The sequence below is a fragment of the Rattus norvegicus genome, chromosome X (genome assembly GCF_036323735.1).
Source record: "Rattus norvegicus strain BN/NHsdMcwi chromosome X, GRCr8, whole genome shotgun sequence".
Lineage (NCBI taxonomy): Eukaryota > Metazoa > Chordata > Mammalia > Rodentia > Muridae > Rattus > Rattus norvegicus.
In genome coordinates, this window is record NC_086039.1 from 38,903,866 (window position 1) to 38,925,272 (window position 21,407).

The following is a 21,407-nucleotide window of genomic DNA, read 5'->3' on the forward strand; positions in this document are numbered from 1 at the left end:
GGCATCTAGCCAATATTTCATGTGAATAATTCAAAATAGGAAATGGAACCCAGAGCAGCTGGATGGGGGCAGCGGAAGAGCCAAGAAGGGAAAGAGACACAAAGCCAATGCTACCAGCGCTAGGATCAATGGGTAGTTTATTGGACAAATTCTCATGCTGTCTAAATTTTATGAAAGATTAGCTGTTCTTCCCTGTGGTTATGTAAACTTGCATTTTGTCTCTTGTTAATGGAACTCTTTGCTAATACATTTCTTCCTGCTGATTTTGAAGAGCTCTCAATGCCTTTTTAAGGAAGTAATAAGCCCAGGAAAAGAGGGCAGCTGAAGTTTAACCTTCTTTGAACATTCTCAGCTCACTGTGGCCCTGGCTGACCCAAGGTCAGGAACAGTCCAGAACTGAGTAGAGCCCTCTCTGAAATCTTAGTCTCTTTTACATCATTCAAAAAATAGTTATTACCAGGGCAGGTGGTGAACAAAGCAGTATTAATAAACTAGTACCTGAAAGTGACTCTGTGTCTCAACAAAGGGGAAAAGAAGATTGATAAAGATTTGGGGGTTAGATGATATACTAGCCATATCTTCGCACATCCTTCCTTATAAATACCAGGAGGCAGGGTCTGTGATTAGGGAGCTGTGCAGTTAAAGAGACATATACCAATAGAGTGTATTATAATTCAAAGGAGGGTATGGACAGACACACTCAGATTAGCCTGTACTTTATCATTCTGTGGACTCGCCTTTCTGTGAACTCACCTTTCAGCCATACAAATGGCTATAAAGGTTGAAGCTAAACCCTTAGAAAAAGCATTTACAAGTTTACTCTACTTTCTTCTGAAAAAAATTAACTCTTTTTACTACGTGTGTGTGTGTGTGTGTATGTGTGTGTGTATGTGTGTGTGTGTGTGTGTGTGTGTGTACAAATTTTATACTGAAAACCAGAAAGGCAATTCCTCAGTTTTTCATGAATGCTCAATTTGACATTATGCATACATTCCAGATGTGCCCATGTGTAAGGAAAAAGTTCTCCCATTTTGCCATACCTCGTTTATTGGTTCTTAAAATGGTTTCAGAAGAAAGCAAAGAGTTTCCACTGGACACATCATGCATGGGCTTCTCAGGAGCTTTGTTAGAGAGAAGGTCTTTCTTCACATCCTTCTTTATTTCCTGTGAGGACATAGAAAGGGAAGAAGGTATTTATAGGCTGAAGTTTTGGGATGCCTCTTTATCTCTGGAAATAAACCATAATAACACCATATAATCACAACACATTTGACAAACACCATTGTCTGAATTTGTGTGATTTCCTTCTTATATTTGTTGAAGAAACACCTAGTCCTATAAAGTGCAACAATGCCTGTATAGTAAGGTTACCTCATACCACTGGAGCCATGTGAACAACAAGAGAACAAGTGAAATGTGAATACCACCATATAACTCTAAATTATGGCTTGTTGTCACTTTTTTCAACTATGTCAAGCCTCAGCCAAGCATATGCTTTACTTCAAAAGAGCTCTGATTTCTCTTCTTCTCAACAAAGGCTTAGCCAAACTACATCCACAAACCATCACCATGCTCATAATTATACTAAACTCAAAAGATAATTTAAATGCATTTGTAGTCTTCAAGTCCCTCAAGCTTTTTAATTCCTGAACAGAGGGAAGGGGTAGAGGGAGGGAGAGGATAAGAACTAAATGACAGACAAAAATAATGACTATCACTATCCCCAGTTCCCCCTCTCCCACTGCTACACACCTCCTTTCAAATTCCTGACCCTCTGTACTTCTCCCCCATCTCTGAACCGCTCCCCCTTCCCCCATTTCCTTCCAGATCCCTTGCCCCCTCTACTTCCCAAGATTATTTTCTCATGAACCTGGTATGGCTGTCTCCTGAGAGGCTTTGTCAGAGCCTGACCAATACAGATGCGGATGCTCACAGTCAACCATTAAACTGAGCAGGGAGTCCCCAATGGAGGAGTTAGGGGAAGGACTGAAGGAGCTGAAGGGGTTTGCAACCCCATAAGAAGAACAATATCAACCAACCAAACCCCACCAGAGCTCCCAGGGACTAAGCCATCAACCAAAGGGTATATATGCAGATGGGGATGCATGGCTCCAGCTGCATATGTAGCAGAGGATGGCTTTATGGTTTTATCTGGCATTAGTGTGAGGGGAGCCCCTTGGCCCTGTGGAGGCTCAATGGGCCAGAGTAGGGGAATACTAGTGCACTGAGGTGAGAGTGGGTAGGCAGGTAGGGGAGCACCCTCATAGAGGCAGGGGAAGGGGGAATGGGATAGGAGGTTTGTGGAGGGGAAACTGGGAAAGGGGATAACATTTGAAATGTAAATAAATACAATAACCAATAAAATCTTTAAAAATGACTCTCATTTTATGTCAACAAACTCTAGCCCACCACTCTAGTTTGTAAATAAAATTTCATTTTAACACAAATACATTCATGTGTATTTTCTATGGCTGGTTTGATGCTTTAATTTTGGAGTTGAGAAGTTGTTACAGACAGAGACGAAGCCTGAAATATCTGACCTTTAATAGTAAATGTTTGCTGACCTTCATCTAGGTGAACTCTTACTAAATTCATTCAAGATCTGGCTTTTGGGGCTAGAAAGATGGTTCAGTGGGTAAAGGAACTTGTTAAATGACCTGAGTTCAATTCCTAGGACACACAAGGTAAAGGAGAGAATGAACTCCAGAAAGCTGTCCTCTGACCACCATATAATCAATCATAAAATGCAATTTTAATTCTCTGGATCTTGGGGCTGAAGGAATGGTTCAATGAGTAAGAGCACTTGCTGTGTCGGCATGAAGAGCTGAGATAGAATCCCCAGAATCCATGTAAAAAGTCTGGTGTTGCTGCATGTGTGCTAGTAACTCCAGCAACACATGAGGGGACGGGGAAGAGAAAGGGCAATTGATGAGACTGGCTAGGCACCAGCCTAGCACTAGGTTCAATGAGAGACCCTATATCAAAGGAATAAAGCTGGGGACTGGAGAGACGGCTCAGTGGTTAAGAGTATTGGCTGCTCTTCCAGAGGACCCAGTTTCAATTCCCAGAACCTACATGGCAGCTCACAACTACCTGTAATTCTAGTTCCAGAGAATCTGGCCACCTTCACACAGACCTACACATAGGCCAAACGTCAAATGTACATAAATTTTTAAATGAATTTTTTAAAGGAATAAAACAGAATGTTAGAGCGTGCGTGCGTGCGTGCGTGCGTGCGTGCGTGTGTGCGTGTGTGTGTGTGTGTGTGTGTGTGTGTGTGGTGAGAGATCTGAATCTTTGAAACCTGATGCATAATATAGTCACAAACTGAATGTTCCTTTCATAAAACATGAACTGCTCCAAATGCAAAACTTTTTGTGCGTGGACATGATGCCACAAGTGGAAATTTCCACACCAGACCCCATGTGATAGATTACAGATAAAACCAGAGGTGTACTGAAAATCATGTATCAAATTGTTCTTATCCTATGTGTATATAAGAAACAAATTATTTTTATGTTTTAGATTTGGAACTTAACTGTATGGTATCTCACTGGGTATATGCAAAGACCTCCTTCCCTCTAATCCTAAAACTGAAATGGTTCTAGTCCCAAGTACTCTGGGTAAGGGATACTCAACATATTTTTATATTGCTTTAATAACAGATAATTCTTTGCAAAATCATCAGTAACCCAAAATCCCCCAAGTCATTTCTACACTTGTCTGAGCCCATGATCATATTAACTTAGGTACAAAACTAAAGCTCAGAGGGGCTAGACCTTCAAGCATGGCTGAATGGCAGGAAAGACTCAGATAAGGCATGTGTGCTTTCAAAACAGCAGGGTAAGAAATTAGATTGGTCCCCTTGACAAAATGAGTCAGAAGGCTAGGTAGAAAGAAAACAACACTGCTTGTCAAAACATTGCCTCCGCCCCTAAGCCAATCACTAGCTTCCTTCATAATAGTCTCGCCCTCTGTTGCTCCTTTACCACCGGAAACCAGCAACTGGGCTAGGGCTCTGCTGGGTTGAGAGCTTGGGCTGATATTCCTGAGCCCTAAGGAGGCAGAGCTCAGCCCCACACCAATAGCAGTACCTCTCCATGTTACACAAAGCTGCTCATATGTGCCTGTGTGCATACATGTGTGTGTGTATGTGTATGTGTATGTGTACGGGGACACCCACCTCAGCAGCCCCCAGCACCTGCTATAACAGCAGTTGCTGGGGTTTCCTGTAGCCTCCCAGGCAGATGGTAACAGGGGACAATCTGCAAACACTGTCTGCCTGAGCCACATGATGGCTGCCAGCCGGCTATGGCTCTTGAAGCCAATGAACAAGCCATCAAACGCATTTATTTCTTTAATGGTTGCTAACAACAACCATCTACCTTTGCCACGGAGGAATTCCCAGACGGTCATTCAGTGGACCATGGTAGCGATATTACCCTTCTGTCAATAGCATATATCTGGAATGAGGTGACAAGGGGGACAAAGATTATAGTGCTAAAATGATCAGTAGAAGGTCTCAGAAGCTATGGTTCTCAGAAGCACAGGTCCCAGTTCTGTAAAGCAGCGTAACATGAAGGCTGGTTGTGAAGGACCAACCTACTGGAACAAGTAGAACAGAAAGCTAGAACTAGAAGCTTGCCTGGACATACCACAGTCCTTTGCTTTCCCATCCCCACACCACACTCGTTCATATTTGACTAAAGTTCTTAAGTTGTTTCTTAGGTGGAAGATACTTTTTCCAGAAAATCAAAAACAAAAACAATTGGGTAGATGATAAGGCAGCGAACCCTGCAAGTTCCTAACCTGAACAATGCCTTGGCTCAGTGCAGCCCATGGAAGGCCAATGCCCCCCTCCAACACTGTGTCTTATAGGGCAGGAGGTCCATTCTATTTGACATCCCATTATCTGTCTACTTATGCTGAAAAGGTCTGCATTTGTCCCCTATCTAACCAGACTCCCAGTCTGGCTTGACCACTTCCTCTCTGGTTCTTTCCATTCTTCTTCCTCTATTGTTTTGAAAACAAAGATTTTTAAAAAGCCTTAGATATTTCTCCAAAGGAAAAGTACAAAAAGCCAGTATGATTGTGACAGGATGCTCGCTCATTAGTCATTAGGGAAATGGAAATAAAATCCACAGTGAAATACCCTTTCAAATTGCTAAGACATCTCGCATTGAAGGGTAGGGGGAAGGGGAGAGAGGAAAGGAAAGAAAGAGACAACAGGAACTGACAAGGGTTTGGGGGAAATGAAGCCTTTCTGTGTGGCTGAAGAAAATATAGAATGGTGGAAGATGCTGTAGTACTTCCTCAGAGTTAAAAAGAGACTACCACAGGACCCAACAATTCTACTCAGGGATATACTACAAAAACAAACAAACAAAAAATTGAAAGCAGAGATGAAGACCACATCATTATTTATAATAGCCAAAGTAAGAAAGACACTCAAGGGTCATGAATAGATAAATGGATACGCAGGCTGTTGTACATCTATACGATGGAATAGTACTCAGCCTTGAAAAAGGAAGCTCTGATATACAACACAACACAGATGAGCTTAAAATACGTCAAGTGAAATATGCCAGACACAAAAGGATAAATACACAATTTCATGTCTATGAGATCTTTAAAATATCTATATTCAGGAATTAGGTTAGAGGTTACCTAGGAGTACAGGAAATGAAATGGGAAGTTATTATTTAATATTCATAGAACTCTTATTTGGAGCTTTGAGAATAGTGTTGTTGCATGGCATTGTGCATGTTATCAGCACCACCAGTTGTATGCTAAAAGTTAAAATGACAGATTTGATATGACTGTACACAATGTGCCAAAGTCCACCCTAGAGGTTTTACCTAGTTAGCAGTGTCTCAATTGTATACAAGTCACGGTCTCAGAATAATACACCCAGAGAACTAAATAAATGAGCAGAATTAGAACCGCAATTGACTAGCCTCAAGGTTCATCTTTCAGCCACACTTCTCAGAGCTCTGCTTCAGTTACATGTTTACCTCCCTCCAGTCTCTCCCTTCCCAATTTAGTCTCCACAACACAACCAGGGGTATTTCTAAAACAAATGACTGACGTGTGGTTCTTCTGAAATCTCTAGTTGCTTCAAAAAGACCACAGGCCTAATTTTCCATTCAAAAAATTTTAAATCACAGCAACCTGCAAGTCTCCATGGCTGCTTCTAGCTAGAAATGCATGATGTGCATCCTGCCCCCACAGCACCAATTACCATGCAAATGCAAGTTGGCCCATATTGTACCTGCATTGAATTCTGACATCACAGGTGCCTATCGGGATCATCTAAAAACAGATGATGAAGGTCCCAGTAACACAACTTTATACTTGTGAAGTTCTTTCATAGATGGTTCCATTTGCTCCTTTTGAGACACAGTCAAATGTGACACAGTCAGGATGCAAAAGTAGAGCAAGGTACAAAGGTACAAAGAAGCAGAGTCATCTGTGGACACAGACCAGATGTACAGTGACACCTCTGGCCTCCCCCAAAGAGCCAGTGCTATGACTATAGGGAGGGCACTTGAAGCATATTACCTGAGGCTCTAGAGATGACTGAAGCTTCCTCGCGTGCAGGATTCACTGTACCTCTACCCATAAACCCAAGATTATCTAGGCTCAAATCTACCAAGTCCTTTATCATGCACATGAGAAAACTCCTTCCGTAACAGGATGGTACACTTGGCACTAAAGCAACTCCTGCCAGCTAAATGGAGCAGCCACACCTGGAGCTCTCCGAGGTTCTGAGGCAAGTTTGCAGGCCTCTGGATGTCCCCCAGACTGGGTGTTCATAGTCCCCCATCCTCAGTCTTGGCTTTGTGACAATTAAGCCCACTTGTTAAAATGCTAGTTACTAGTGTCTCAGTTAGAGGCTACTGTGATCTACAAAGGCTAGTGGAGATTCATATGCACATGCCATCATGTATACACTAGCCATTACAGTACCACTTAAATACAGTACAAGAGATAGGGGCTATCAGCAAACCTCTTTAGGTGGAAAAGAAACCCAGATTCTTGTCACCTCAAATTTGGTGGCTTAATGTACTAACTAGCAGGTTTTGTGTGTCAACTTTACACAAGCCAGAAACATCAGAGAGGAAGAAGTGTCAGGTGAGAAAATGCTTCCACAAGATCCAGCTATAAGGCTTTTCTCAATTAGTGGTCAGTGGGGGAGGGCCCAGCCCATTGTTGGTGGTGCCATCCCTGGGCTGATAGTCCTGGGTTCTAGAAGAAAGCAGGCTAAGCAAGCCATGGGGAGCAAGCTACTAAGCAGCACCCCTCCATGGCCTCTGCATCAGTTCCTGCCTCCAGGTTCCTGCCCTGTGTGAGTTGAAGTCCTGACTTCCTTTTTAATAAACAGCAATGTGGAAATGTAAGCTGAATAAACCCTTTCTTCCACAACTTGCTTTATGGTCATGATGTTTGGTCACAGCAGTAGAAACCATAGCAAAAACACTTAACAATGGAAATATGACACGTAGAGTAAAACTAAGGCCATCAACAAGACAGCAATAGTGCCAGGATGTTTGAGCTATGCCTCTGAGGCATGCCCAAGAGAAGGAAACAGAACTCCCCAGACTGTCACTTCTCCCCAGAGGCACTGGGCTTTGCAGAGCTGAAATGGCTGATCCATATTCAGAGAATAAACAGCCCGGGCCATGTTAATATAGTGAAAATCTTTTCTGTGACATGTTTAGGGGCCTGCAAAGAGCCACCTCATTGAGCCAACACATAATCTGTATGCAACTGGGTGCTGGACCAGAATGAATAGTCTACTTTCCAATAAGTGGGACCGCCTGCATGTGGCTGCCTGCCTAGTTGGGTCTCCTTTTCTCTCCTGTCCACGACACAATATTCAAGTACTCAGGGTTACTAGCTTGACTCTTTAAATTGCTTGATCGGTCTTCAACCAAAACACTACATGCTCAAACACCAACTCTCCCCCTTCTCATCCTTTTCATTCTCTTATTGTGTCTTCTACCATCCATGAGAGAGGGTAGGGCACAGGCTTCATGATGACCAAAGAGACTGAATGCTCTGAGCCACAAAGTTAGACGTAGTCCCGGCATCACTGATCAGGGCAGGACCTTGGAGCAGAGCTTCTCTGAGCCGCTCTTCTGCCCTCTGCAAAAGCTGTCTAATGCTAAACGTGTCATCAGAGAGGTATCTTGAGGAAAATTAATGGATTGAGGACTACTATGCAAAATATTATTTGCTGTCATTATTAAATAGTTAAGTGCTATTTCAAAAACTAGTCTGGGGCTGGGAAGAGAGCTCAGTGGGTAAGAGCATGAGGGCCTGAGTCACAGTCTACAGCACTAACAGCGAAAGGTGGGTGTGACTGCCTGGGGTTGGTGGTGAAATGGGATGGAAGCAGAAGAATTACTGGGGTCTGCTAATCACCAACGTAGCTCCAGACTCAGTCTCCGGGGAATCAAGATAGGGAGTAATACAGTAAGATACCTAACATCTTCCCCTAACCCCACCCACATGAATGATGTGTGCACTCACATCCATGCACACACACACACACACACACACACACACACACACACAGAGTACACATAATACCACAAACCTCACAGTCATAATGCTGAGTGTAAGAAACAGACACAAAATATTTCATACTGTCTAATTCATTACAGTCTACCAACAGGCAAAACTAATCACTGGGTGAGGGATCTTAAAACCGTGGTCACCTTTGGGGAGGTTCCCCCAGGGTAGAAGAGGAAGGGAAGAAGAGGCAAGAATGAAAAGGTTCTGTAATTTGGTTTGGGTGATGGTGAGTTATACGGGCATATAAATACTAAACAATTCACTGGACTGCACTTCTAAAGCCTTGGTACTTAACTGTAGGTTATTTCAATGAAACAGAACAGCTCGAACACTCAAACCAGAAGAAGATAATCTTAAATTCTAAACGTGCTAATATTTTGTCTTAGAAGACCAGAAACATGACAAGTAAGTACTTGCATATTTTAAAGCTCCTCACAGCTTTCCGAGATGAACATTGAGGTAACTGATAGTTACACTAAGCCAGATGCAGCATATTGAGTGAGTGAGCCAAGACATATCTCATCTTATTTACACAATCGCTGAATAGATCCTCACTCTCCACCCCAGCTGCTGTCTGTCCCTCTAGCTTCTAACATTTCCTTCCCTCTGGTTGGCAGTAATGAATGCAAAGAGAGCAAGCTGCTGCCATGGACACCAGGGGGTGCTCAGGAGCTCAGCATCCCACTAACGGCTTCAGAATGTGTGTCCTGGGACTTCCCTTTGGAATGGGAATGGTATACCTGATTGGGAAGGGTCCCCAATGCTCAGATTTGACAGATAATGAGGGAAACAGGCATCCCTGGGCATCTTCCTTCAATTCTATGTATTTCTTCCTGAAGGAAAAGCTTCCTTTTGAGTCAGACACGGAAGCAGGATCACAGCCGTGTGCACCACTCCCGACACACACTGTCTCTGAGTTACTTGCTGGATGGAGGTAGGAGGAAATCACCTAAAACAAACCATGACACCAAATGCACTGAGCAGAGAATCCTAGAAATAGCACCCTGCTCCCTACCACGGAGCTCTCAGCTCCACACCACAGTCTGAGGAGGCCACCTTGGCACTGTGTTCCTGGCATGCAGAGACTGTTTTCCCAGCATGTGGCTTCCCTCATCAAATGCTGGTTGCCTCAGCATAGCTGGGGAGACACAGCAAGGATGCTTAAGAGCAAAAGCAATAGGGAGAGCTTCAGCTGGATTACAAAGAGTGTTTCTTTAAAAAAAAAAGTGTGTGGGGGGAGGCAAGGGTTATACTATCAAACCATGAAATACACAGGTTTCATTAGAGAAATATATATGCATACATATGTATCTGTAGACACACATACATGAGTAAATATAACAAATTTTTGATATGACAGGATGGTGGGCAAATTGTTACTTGGTATTTGTTAGAAACATTTCAACATTTCCCCTAAAAATTACATAATGAAAGCATGCTGATATCGCATCCCACAATGGCTTTCTCATATTTACAAAATATGCTGCCACTCAGAGAAGCACTTTGACATGTAATTATAAATGTACCAATTTCATTTTCAGCCTAAAGCTAACAAGGAAAGATGTTTTGGTGCAGCAGGAATACCTACCATCATGTTTCTATGTCAATCTTCAACTGGGTATCTGTGATGTTATATATTTCTAGTATTATCCCCCCTGTACAGGAAAATGACAAGATCAGAGAATCTCTTTACCTATAGGGTAGGGATGACTGTCATCAAAAGAAGGGACAGTGCTAGATAGTACACAAAGATATAAAGGGCTACTCTTCTGTCATGAAGAGAGAACAGTATTCCATGATGAACACAACGCGCATCATTATGTTTGCCCACAACCTGCCGGACATATAGAATGATTATCACTATATCAATAGTGTCAATACCAAACAAGTGCTTGGACATGCTATAGAAGGCTTTTAATGCATACTAATCAAATTAATAGCTAATTAACTATATGTTGTGGGCATAACAATCATCCCCAGATGGTAAAGATGACTAAGTTCAGCTCCAAACCTGAGAAAACATGAGATCTATGTCATTTATACCGAGGCAGTACTAGAATTCACTGAAGCTTCTTCAGTGTCTCGCCTGACAAGATGCAGGTTTTATTTAGGAGTGATAACAAGGTACTATGAATAAGAAACTTCCAGTGTCCCATTTCTAAAGCAAAGAATAATTCTTTCTTCAACTGTGACGATGGATTTATTCACTCTTAAAAACACATCTTAAAAGTACGAAAAGAGAACATAAAGGCAATTGTTTTATAATTCAAACTGGGAAAGGCAATCTGACACTCGGATACAGAATCCAGATCCCACAAAACCCAAAAGGGTTGAAAACTGTAAACACAGCACAGCAAAAGCAAACAAAAGAAAGTTCATCAACTAAGGCAAAAGACAAGCTGGTGAATATTACCTGTTACATAAAGAGAAATCTTTTCACAATGTAGTAACAAAAAGATGAATAATTCAACAAAATAGTAAAGAACAGCTCTTTGTGGTAGGGGTCAAATGACTCAAACTTATCAAAAGATGCTTAATTGCATATGTAGGAGAAATGTAGATCAAACTGGCATAGAGTCAACAATGTCTGAAGAGTGTTCAATGCCCAGGAGGACTTCCTATTGTTCTTGTTATTTTCTCACACCTACAGTTGTAGCCCCTACCTAGTACGTTACAATAATGTTTACATGTCTTCAAACTATAGCCTGCCATTCTCAGGATACTAGCTGTCTGCATCTCAGTGACTAGCACACAGCTTGTATTCCCTTAAAGAGCTGGGGATTTGGGAAACTGCAAGTACAAACCTCTCCAGAAGTTGACAGTCTAGACAAGGATAGACACAATTGTAATAACAATGAGATATTTTTATCTATCAGATAGGCACCAATCAAAAAATTGACAATAGCCTGTTTGCAAGAGTACAGAAAAGGAGTGTCTTTCATACTTCTCATAACATAAATTAGTATATAAATCATCAGAACTTCTGTGGGAAGCAATGTGGTAATTATCTATCAAAAATCTAAATGCCTATGACTTTTGACATGATATTTCCACTTGGAAGTGTTTAAATTACAAATATACTTTCACATGTGCAAAATGACACAGAATGCACTCTGGCATTTAGATAAATTGGGGCACACACCTCAATGTGTAATACAGAACCCACATAAAGTGACTTGATTACCAAGGCTTCCTCTAGGGATGGAAACAAGGAAGCCAAGAGATGGATAAAGAATACATTTTTGTCTCTTTTAACTGGTGCCATGTGCTGGTTATTCTGGTGTGTGTCTGTCTGTGTGTATCTGTGTGTAGGATTTCTCTTGCTCTCTCCCCTATTTTATAAGACAGGCTCTCTTACTGAACCCATGGTGTATATTGGTGAGGCTGGCCAATGAGCTCCACAGATCTGCCTGTCTCCACTCCAGCCTGCTGGGCTAGGAATTCAGGTCCCTATGCTTGCAGAACAGGCACTTTACTGACTCAACCATCCTCTTTCCAGCTACTAGCTATTCGTGTCAGCAACAGAAAAATGTGATAATTGAAGCAGGGGTACCATGTCTTACCCAGACTACAGAATGGTAGTATCCCTTGATAAGTTTGGCTAATTACTATTACTCTAGATCTGTTGTTTCATTTTTGGTTGATTGGTTGGTTGGTCGGTTGGTTTTGATTTTCCACCCAGGGGTGTGGATGGATCTAAGTGGGAGTTTCATGCATGCTAGACAGGCCATCTACATGTAAGCTACGGCCTCTGCCCCAGCCTTCCAGTGCTCCTGTTACACAGCAACTACCCACAGTAATGGTAATGTATACACAGATTTAGAGAAACTTCTCCAGTCCACACATTTTATCAAAAAGGAGAGATGTGAAAACTGACCTGCGAGAAAAATTACAATAGGTCTGATAGGCAATTGTTTTCTCAGGAGTATAACAAAAATATTCAAGATAGTTCAAATGGGGCTTGATATTCATATTCTTCTGACCTTCAACTTGGAAACCTCCTCCCTCAGATCTCTGAGTGCTAAAGATTATAGGTGTGCAGCCCCAGACCCAACACCGGACTCCTGAATTGTGAGTAAACTAGTGGCTTAACAGCAGTCAAGGAAAAATAAAATGACTCTAAAGAAGCAATACCAAACCTTAACTATGGTTTAATCACTGATAGAACAGAGTTTCTTGGTGCCCAGAGTTGAACCAATAGCTAAACAGTTTAGACTGGTTAATTAGGTTTCGAATTAAATTAGGTGTGTGGACACTTTCCCAATCAATGTTGTGCTCTGAAAACATTTTGAAATGTGTCATATAACATCGGACCTAGTCCCTGAAGCTCTCACCTCGGATGTAGGAACCAGTGGATTACATTTGAGAATACAATACTTGCTTTTGAAGGAAAAGGAGAAAGAGGAAGTATCAGCCAAGGTTCAATGACCACTTCTGTTATCTTTTTAACAGCTTTGGTGATGACAGCCTATGTTCCCAAGGCCCTGTGGTCGAAGCCCTCTCCCAGGCATTGGCTGCATAATAAGTATAGGATCTTCTGTCAATCGCTTAGGTACTCTGTGAGTACCTAAGGGGAGAAATAGTTTGGAATCACCTTTCATCCCCTTTTGTTGGTTTGGGGCTGGCTGGTTTTTTGAGACAAGCTCACACTCTGTAGCCCTGGCTGGCTGAGACCTCACAGCAATCTGCTTGCCTCTGCCTCCCAAATGCTGGGACTAAAGATACACAATGCCATATGTGGCCTAATGGGAAAAATGATACATTAAAATGAAACTGAACATAAGTGTTATTTTTCCCGTGTCTTCTAAAGATGAGGGAATATGCTTGCAGTTATTAAGAATAAAGGATGAGGGGCTAGGAAGGTGGCTCAATTGATAAACAAATTTTAGTTAGCCATGCAAGCATGAAAAGCTGAGTTTGACTTCCCTCCAATCATGTTAAAAAGCACAGCACAGCAGTATGTGTGTGTCTATAATCCCCACACAAAGCTAAAGGCTGCAGTGTGCATCTATAATGCTGATTGGTACTGGTTAGGCACAGGTGGGTAGATGCCAGGAGCTTGGTGCCCAGGCAATCTAGCCCAACTGCTGACTTCCAAGTTCTGTGAGACACCCTGTCTCAAAAGACAAACTGGAGAATGAAAGAGAAAGATACTCAAATGTTGACCTCTGGCCCAGAAACCACACACACACACACACACACACACACACACACACACACACACACGCACGCACGCACGCACGCACACACATGCACACTGAAACAAGCAAGAATATACTAAGAGCAAGGTACTGCTCTAAAAGCATACATGGAATAACACACTTAATGCTCGCAACATAACTAAGAAGTAGGGCCATTGTTATCTGGTTTTGGCAGATATAGAAAGTAAGTTTCATTCAGACAAGGAGTTAGTTGGTGAGAGTTGGCCCAAGGAGTCTTTTTTTTTCTTTTTTCTATTTTCTGGAGCTGGGGACCGAACCCAGGGCCTTGTGCTTGCTAGGCAAGCGCTCTACCACTGAGCTAAATCCCCAACCCCTCCAAGGAGTCTTATAGCTGAGTCCCTGTGCTAGCAATCATATCAGTTCTCCTCTGGCTCCATAAACCAGTACTTGAAACAACAGAAACAAGGAAAATTGTAGTATAAACTTTGAGCAGCGACCAACACAATGTGAGAGCCAATGAGTTGCTAAGCCGCTTCCAAGTAATTCAATTCTTTATATTTTTTCCAGCAACATAAAAACACCGGTGTACTGTTTGGTAAAAGAATGTTTACATATACATTTCCATCCAGGATAACTCAGTCATCGAGAGCACATTCTTTGGATCCTGTGACAAAACAATGCCATTTCACGCTCATTCCCTGATTCAAGCTTTTAGACAGCTGGGCATTTTCAGTTCTCCGAGCTGTAGGGAGCCAGGCAAATTTCCACCCAGTGACTGTAGAATCATTAATCTAAGGAAAGTATGTGCCAACACAATACTGGATTTTCCATTGTTTCAGTAGGGGAGGGGAGGGGTAGGTTAATCTAATTACCCTATGTGTGGTCAGTCACTCAACTTCACTTAACAAAAAGACCAAATGCTAAACTGTACCACAGCAAACTCCTCAGTAATGAAGCCTATCCCATCACCAAAAGAACAGAAGGGATGCTTATATTACTTGAAAGCAAATACATTAGCAATAAAAGCAAGTACCCTGAGCTTACACACACACACACACACACACACACGCATGCATGCACAGCAGGTAGGACATTTGAAACATATGAAGGAACTCAGAACATAACTATAAATGCTTGTCTCCCTCCATCATATCTGTGTACGTGTACAAATCTACATGCGGACATATGCACGGGCAACAAGAATGGGAAAGTTTTATAGCAAACCATGGTTGACTGCAGCTGTAGCTGTCTGGAACTAGAGATTGTCAAGAGCCAGACACAAATGGGGACCTAGAATTGGGCTCCCTCTGCAGCCACGGCTGTGCACTTGGCACACAGCTCAGCACTTGGAGCCTGCCACTGGTATTTCTCTCTCTGGTACAGAGCAGCTGTGTGCAGAGAGGCGGCAGCCTGGAGCTGGCAGCTGACATTTGACTCTAAGTTCTGACTCTGCCATTGCTGATGTGGTAACCTCTGGGCCTTGGTTTTCTTAGTTGCAGTGAGAGATGTGATATTTGTGAAGATCAATGAGATCATGAGAAAGAAGGCACAAGAGAGGGAGAACCCCACTTAGGAAGAGGGAGGTGGACTGAAATATAGTTTTACTTCCTAGCATAGGATCCTAGCACAGTTAGTCTTGTAAAGCTCTCAAAAATTGACTTCTCTGCGCCCACTCGCTCCCTCTCTCCCTCCCCTCTCCTTCTCCTCCCTCTCCCTCTCCCCTCTCCTCTCTTGGCTCCATGGATGGGAGGAATGTTGTTCCATGAAAGCGAGTAAGTAAAGCAAGAGAGAAGGATGCTGGACCCAAGACAGTCAATATAAAGAGAAGACAAGAGTTTCTTGGCTACCAACCAGGCAACACCTTAAAACGCAGCCAATTCCGAATAGAGCAGAAGCTGGACGGGTCTCAGAGCATCTGGTATTTTTTCCTGAAGAGAGGAATCAGGAGATGGAAAAACATTCTGGATGAAGAACATTTTATTTTATAAAGCTGTTCAGTTCAACCAGGTATGGGAAGACCTAGATGACAGCAAATATGAGAGTGAGTTATTCTCTCTAGAGAAAGTTAGAAGTTCCATGAGAAAATTAACTGCAGAATAGTCTTGCTTCCTAGTTGACATCAACACCACTACATTAAAAATAGTGAGGAAAGAATCTAGCAGAATCCAGGTTAGGAGAGTATACAGCGAATGGGTATTTAAAGCGGTAAACCAAATGTTCAGCTTCTGTTAAAACTGCAGAGGTGACACTCAGCATTAGCAAGGTGAGAGCTAGCAAGGCAAATGTATTCCTCAGAAACACAGCAGCAGGTACCAGAAGCCACAGCTAGGACAGGAGAGTGACTGCCTCAGAGAAGGATGATGGAAATCTAGGGAGGTGGGACAAGCTACTGCTGTCTTTGATGTATATGACGTATACATATGTTGATAAAAATCACTGAAAAGGTTAATAATCTTCAAGGTGTACTTGTTCCTGAAAGTAAACTGTAAATAGTAAAGGGCAGCATGCTGCAAAAGCATTACCCATTCCCTGTGGGACCCCAGTTCTCTTCCCCAGGCAAGCATTAATGAATTGTGCACATAGAACATGCATTTGTGGGAAGGACGGCAGAGAACTTTTTTTTAAATTTTCTTTATTTGACTGTGTTGTTGTTGTTGTTGTTGTTGTTGTTGTTGTTGTTGAGTCAACATAGCCCAGCCTGGACTCAAACTCACTACTGCATAGACCAGGCTGGACTCAAACTCACTACTGCATAGACCAGGCTGGACTCAAACTCACAAGAGACCCGCACGCCTTCGCTTCCTGAGTGTTAGGATTAAAGACATTGAGCCAATACCTGGCCCTTGAGTTTTGGCTGTCAATGTGATTGTTCTGGTTTGGTTTTGAGACATGGCTTTGATTTGTTATATCAGGCTGCTTTCAAGTTTACTCTGCCTCCCAAGAGTAGAGGTGAGAGCAATGTATCGCCATGCCAGGGTTTCTTTGTTTTTTGTTGTTGCTGTTTGCTTTTGGTGTGTGGGGGGGAGAGGAGAGGGGAGGGGGAGGGGAAGGGGGAGGGAGAGGGAAATGCATGTTGGGGTGTCTCAGACACAGTGCACATGTACAGGTCAAAGGACAACTTTGTGGAGTCAGTGCTCTTCTTCCACCTTTTTTCTGAGTTCTAGGACTAAACTTGAGTTCTAAGTCTTGCAAGTCAAGTGTCTTTACCCATTAACTCATCCCAGAAGCCCCTGTTTTGATTTTTGAAATTGGGGATGGGGAGGCTTACTGTGTTGCCTAGGTTAGCCTTAAACTTGCAATCTTCCTGCCTCAGCCTAACAAGTATCTAGGATTACAGGTACACACCACTGCATCTGGCCTCCTAGTAGTTCATATACAAATGTCCCCACACAAGACACAGTACTTTATATCTAAATTTCTACCGTTTAACGATGCATTCCAGGTATGTTCCCCACCAATAATCACTGTGCCCTATGCCCTCAGAGCTGCACAGAATCCAGCTGTGTCGTCAACCTAGTTATGCTAAAACCCAGGTTTTGGAATATAGGAAGCTAACCAATTAGAACCACTTAGATTAAAGGGCATTTATCAGAACTCTGTGTGTGTGTGTGTGTGTGTGTGTGTGTGTGTGTGTGTGTGTGTGTAAGTATGCACGTGTGCATGTGTGCATGTGTGTGTGTCTGTGTGTCTATGTGTCTGTGTGTATTAGAATACACACATTACCTTCCTTTAGTATCTCTCCCAAGCATGTAGTTAGTGATGCTAAGCATCTTGTCATATGCTTGTTGTCAGTGTTTAGAGAACTATCTCCTTTTATGAGACAGGATCTCAGGTAGGATCAGGCCTCAACATTGCTTTGTAGCCAAGGATGACCTTGAACTCCTTCCCAATCCTCCTACCTCCACCTCCCAACTACAGGAATTACAGACGTATTTCACCACACCAGCTAGAGAAGTATCTTTTAATTGGGTTTCATTGTTGTTGCTACTGTTGGTGTTGCTGGTGATGGTGACAGTGACAGTGGCAGCAGTGGTATTAAGCTGTATGAGATCTTTACATATTCTAAATGTTAACATCTATCAGATTTTTTCCCATGCCATGGGTTACCACCTCACTGTGTTCACTGCATCCCTTTGATGTACAAAAGGTTTTGATGTGCTCTAATTCAATGTTATCTTTTTATTTTTCTTGCCCATGTTCCTCTCTTTTAAAAGAACTCCTATAATTATAATGTTTTATTATAACTATATATGTATAATCGTTTATTATAATTATAATGTTTTATGGTCCTTACTTTCAGTACATCTGCTAAGTCCTTTCTGCCATGTTCAGGCGATCTACATATGGGCATATTGGAATACCATTCATTATTCAACCTACAATAATGCTGATATTGGAATTATGTTGAAATTAGAATAATGGTGGTTTATCATTCAAAGAGGTGGGAGTGAGATGCCCTAACTGTGGCTTTTCGTATTTGCTGCCAAATTTCTAAGTGGTACTTACGTGCTGCTAACAAAGCAACACGTGAGCCAAGTTTAGCAAAATGCCTGGCATATAGTAAATGTTAGTGATTGTTATTACATAATATGAATTGTGACAAAGAAAGACAGGTGTGGCTAGGGGAACCGAGAAGAACAGACACTATGCACCACTCATCATGCCTGGAAGAAATGAGGACCATCTTCCCAAAGGAACAACATGCCAACTCGGTCAAAAGAAATGAGTAGGATTTGGAGAGTATGAAAAGATTAAGTCAGGAGGGGAAAAAATGCAATTTTCTTCCATCCCATCATTGGTGTCAAAATGTCAAAAATGGTGTCCTTCCTAAAAAGCCGCATCTGCATTCAGACAGTAGCTAGGAGGTGATTTTTTTTAACATTGTTCTTGATGATTCCTTTTTATTTTTGATGTGCATCTGTGTGACAGTAGCAGATCCCCTAGAACTGGAATGGCAGGCAAGTGTGAGCCGCCCTGTGGGTGCTGGGAATTGAACTCGGGTCCTCTGGAAGAGCAGCCAGTGCTCTTAACCTCTGACCCAGCTGTCCAGCTCCGATTATTTATTTATGTATTTATTTATTTATTTATTAGAACACATGTTCAGCTGAACATCTAATTCTCCCTTTAATAAACAATTCACAAACTTCCCCAGCACATTATTTTTAGAGTAAAAAGGGATTTTTTTCTAAAGCAGCAGCAGCTCATATTTATACAATTTGTCTTCAAAGCTTAAAAATAGATGTAAAAGTTTCCTGTCAGCCCTGCCTCACCGTCTCTGAACAGTGGCAGAAAAACAGACATGGCTTTCTGGGATGCTGGCTTGTGTGTTTTAAATGAGCCTCTGATAGGCTCTCCTCCCTGGGATGTCTACCATAAATAATAGGTGAACAGACCAATGAGGGAAAATAGCGCTACCCATGCTACTCTACTTTCCTCTTGATGCTGGGAAGCTAGAATAATTAATAGGCTGATCTGTACAACAGGTTTTCAACTTGCCCTCATCATGTAAGGATCAGCCTTCTCCCTGCCCTCCAGAGGAGTCCTTCCATCCATCCATCCATCTATCTATCTCTATATATTTTACATCCCTACCACAGTTGTCCCCTCCCTCCTCTCCTCCAATCCCCCCCCACTTCTGTTCTCCCCCAATCTACTCCTCCTCTGTTTCTCTTCAGTAAATATAAGTCCTCCCATGGATATCAACCAGCCATGGCATAGCAAGTTGCATTAAGACTAGATACCTCCTCTCCTATTAAGGCTCGACTAGATAGCCCAGTAGGAGCGAAAGGGTCCCAAAAGCAGGCAACACAGTCAGAGACAGCTCTTGCTCCCACTGTTAGGAGTCCCACAAGAAAACCAAGCTACATGACTGTTACATATGTGCAAAGGGCCTAGGTCAGTCCCATGCAGGCTCTTTGGTTGGTGGTTCAGTCTCTGTGAGCCACGGTGAGCCCAGGCAATTGATTCTGTGGGTTTTCTTGGGGTATCCTTGACCCCTCTGGTTCCTACAATCCTTCCTCCCCCTCTGGAAGACATTTTTAAGTTGGAATGTGCTCTGAACCTAGAACACAGGGGAACCTGGGGATAAAAAGGCAGAATGAATTTATATCACACACAAGAGCACCAGCTATCAATTTTCCAGCCAACCGCTGTCAAGCAGATAATATACAAAGTACACACCCCCTGTAATATATATTGTATATCATATATTAAAATATGTTTAAAACCCATCCCAAAATGTGCATGAACAGAGTCAGAGAACTGAATACCCCCATCTTACTACTTATGTCTCCTTGGGCTGCTCAACTCTGTATTTCCTCCTTAGCCATAAGAGAGCACTTCAAAAAGCTTAAATATCATTGAAGTACTTTAAGACTCCAAGTTGGCTTGAAGGAGTGTGCATGGCAATATTTGAGGTTCAATCAAACTTAAGAGCATCATTGTAAAATGTATACCCCATCTTAGAGATAAGACACAACCCCAATGGTCACTTAAGGTAAAGGTAAAATCTACCTGCCTGCACCATACAGCTGAACAGCATTCTTATGGACATTCCTGAGTACAACGAACAATTCCAGCTGGCACTTCCCTCAGAGCTTAGCTAATGGAAGCAAAGAACTGGGTTCTTGGGCTGGGAGCTCAGTGGTAGAGTGCTTGCCTAGCAAGTACAAAGCCCAGGTTCCATTTCTCAGAACTCAAGGGGGAACATACAGAATACTGACTTGTGGTATGTGTATTTGAAATAAAGGGGACATGCTGAGTTCTCAACATAAAACAGATGTTCATAATAGAATGCTTAAAAGGAAATAAAGTTGTCCAACACTGGTCTCATTGATCCCTAATTTTACAGTTTTAATCACTGAGTCAGCATATGTGTGTATATGAATTCTTTTAAGACCGTTCTTTCTACATCCACAAAAAACTGGAGGCAGTTGTTCCAGCCATCCAGATTGAAGAGCACAGAATCTGACATTTTAAATTTTTTTTGTGCCCTGTGTGTTTAAGTACACACAGGTATATTTTTAATTAGTAAGATTATTTTACCTTATATAAGAATTCCTTTGTAGATATGTAAAACCCTCTTATTAACTACAAAGAAATTTTTACTTTATTTATTAATATTATATTAAGCAATATTACTATATAGCAAATTGCATTTTAATGGGTTGTCTGTGGGTGTATGAGCACACGGATGTGGTAGGGGTATGCATGTCCATGAGAGTGCACATGTGGAGGCCAGAGGTCAAGTTCTGATGCTATTTCTCTGGTACTTTTGACTTTAAGGAGAATGTTCTACAACTTTAAAATGCTTGCAAAATACTACTGTCAGTATTTAGGCAAGTCACACTGTGTTCAAACTTAAAATTGGTTATCATTTTACATGTATTTACCACACTTGAAACTACAGAATTACAAAATACCACCTATACCTTGGTGACAATTTCTTAAAAATTTACTTATTTATTTTATAAGTACACTGTAGCTGTTTTCACCAGAAGAGGGCATTGGATCCTATTATGATGGTTGTGAGCCACCATGTGGTTGCAGGGAATTGAACTCAAGACCTGTGGAAGAGCAGTCAGTGCTCTTAAGTATTGTTACTTACAAGCACATGGACCTCAATTTGAATTCCTGGCACCGAGGTATAAGCCGGGCAACTTGAGG

At 42.1% G+C, this 21,407-nt stretch overlaps 1 protein-coding gene across 11 annotated transcripts in view; it reads right to left on the minus strand.

The window, feature by feature from the left end:
- Positions 1-21,407, minus strand: part of Sh3kbp1 (SH3 domain-containing kinase-binding protein 1) — a 345,129-nt gene that overhangs the window by 217,336 nt on the left and 106,386 nt on the right. For all 11 annotated transcript variants that reach the window (XM_039100102.2, XM_039100103.2, XM_006256931.3 and 8 more), the window contains one exon: positions 1,041-1,164. In XM_039100102.2, the coding sequence (XP_038956030.1) occupies positions 1,041-1,164 (124 nt within the window). The remainder of the gene's footprint in view (positions 1-1,040; positions 1,165-21,407) is intronic.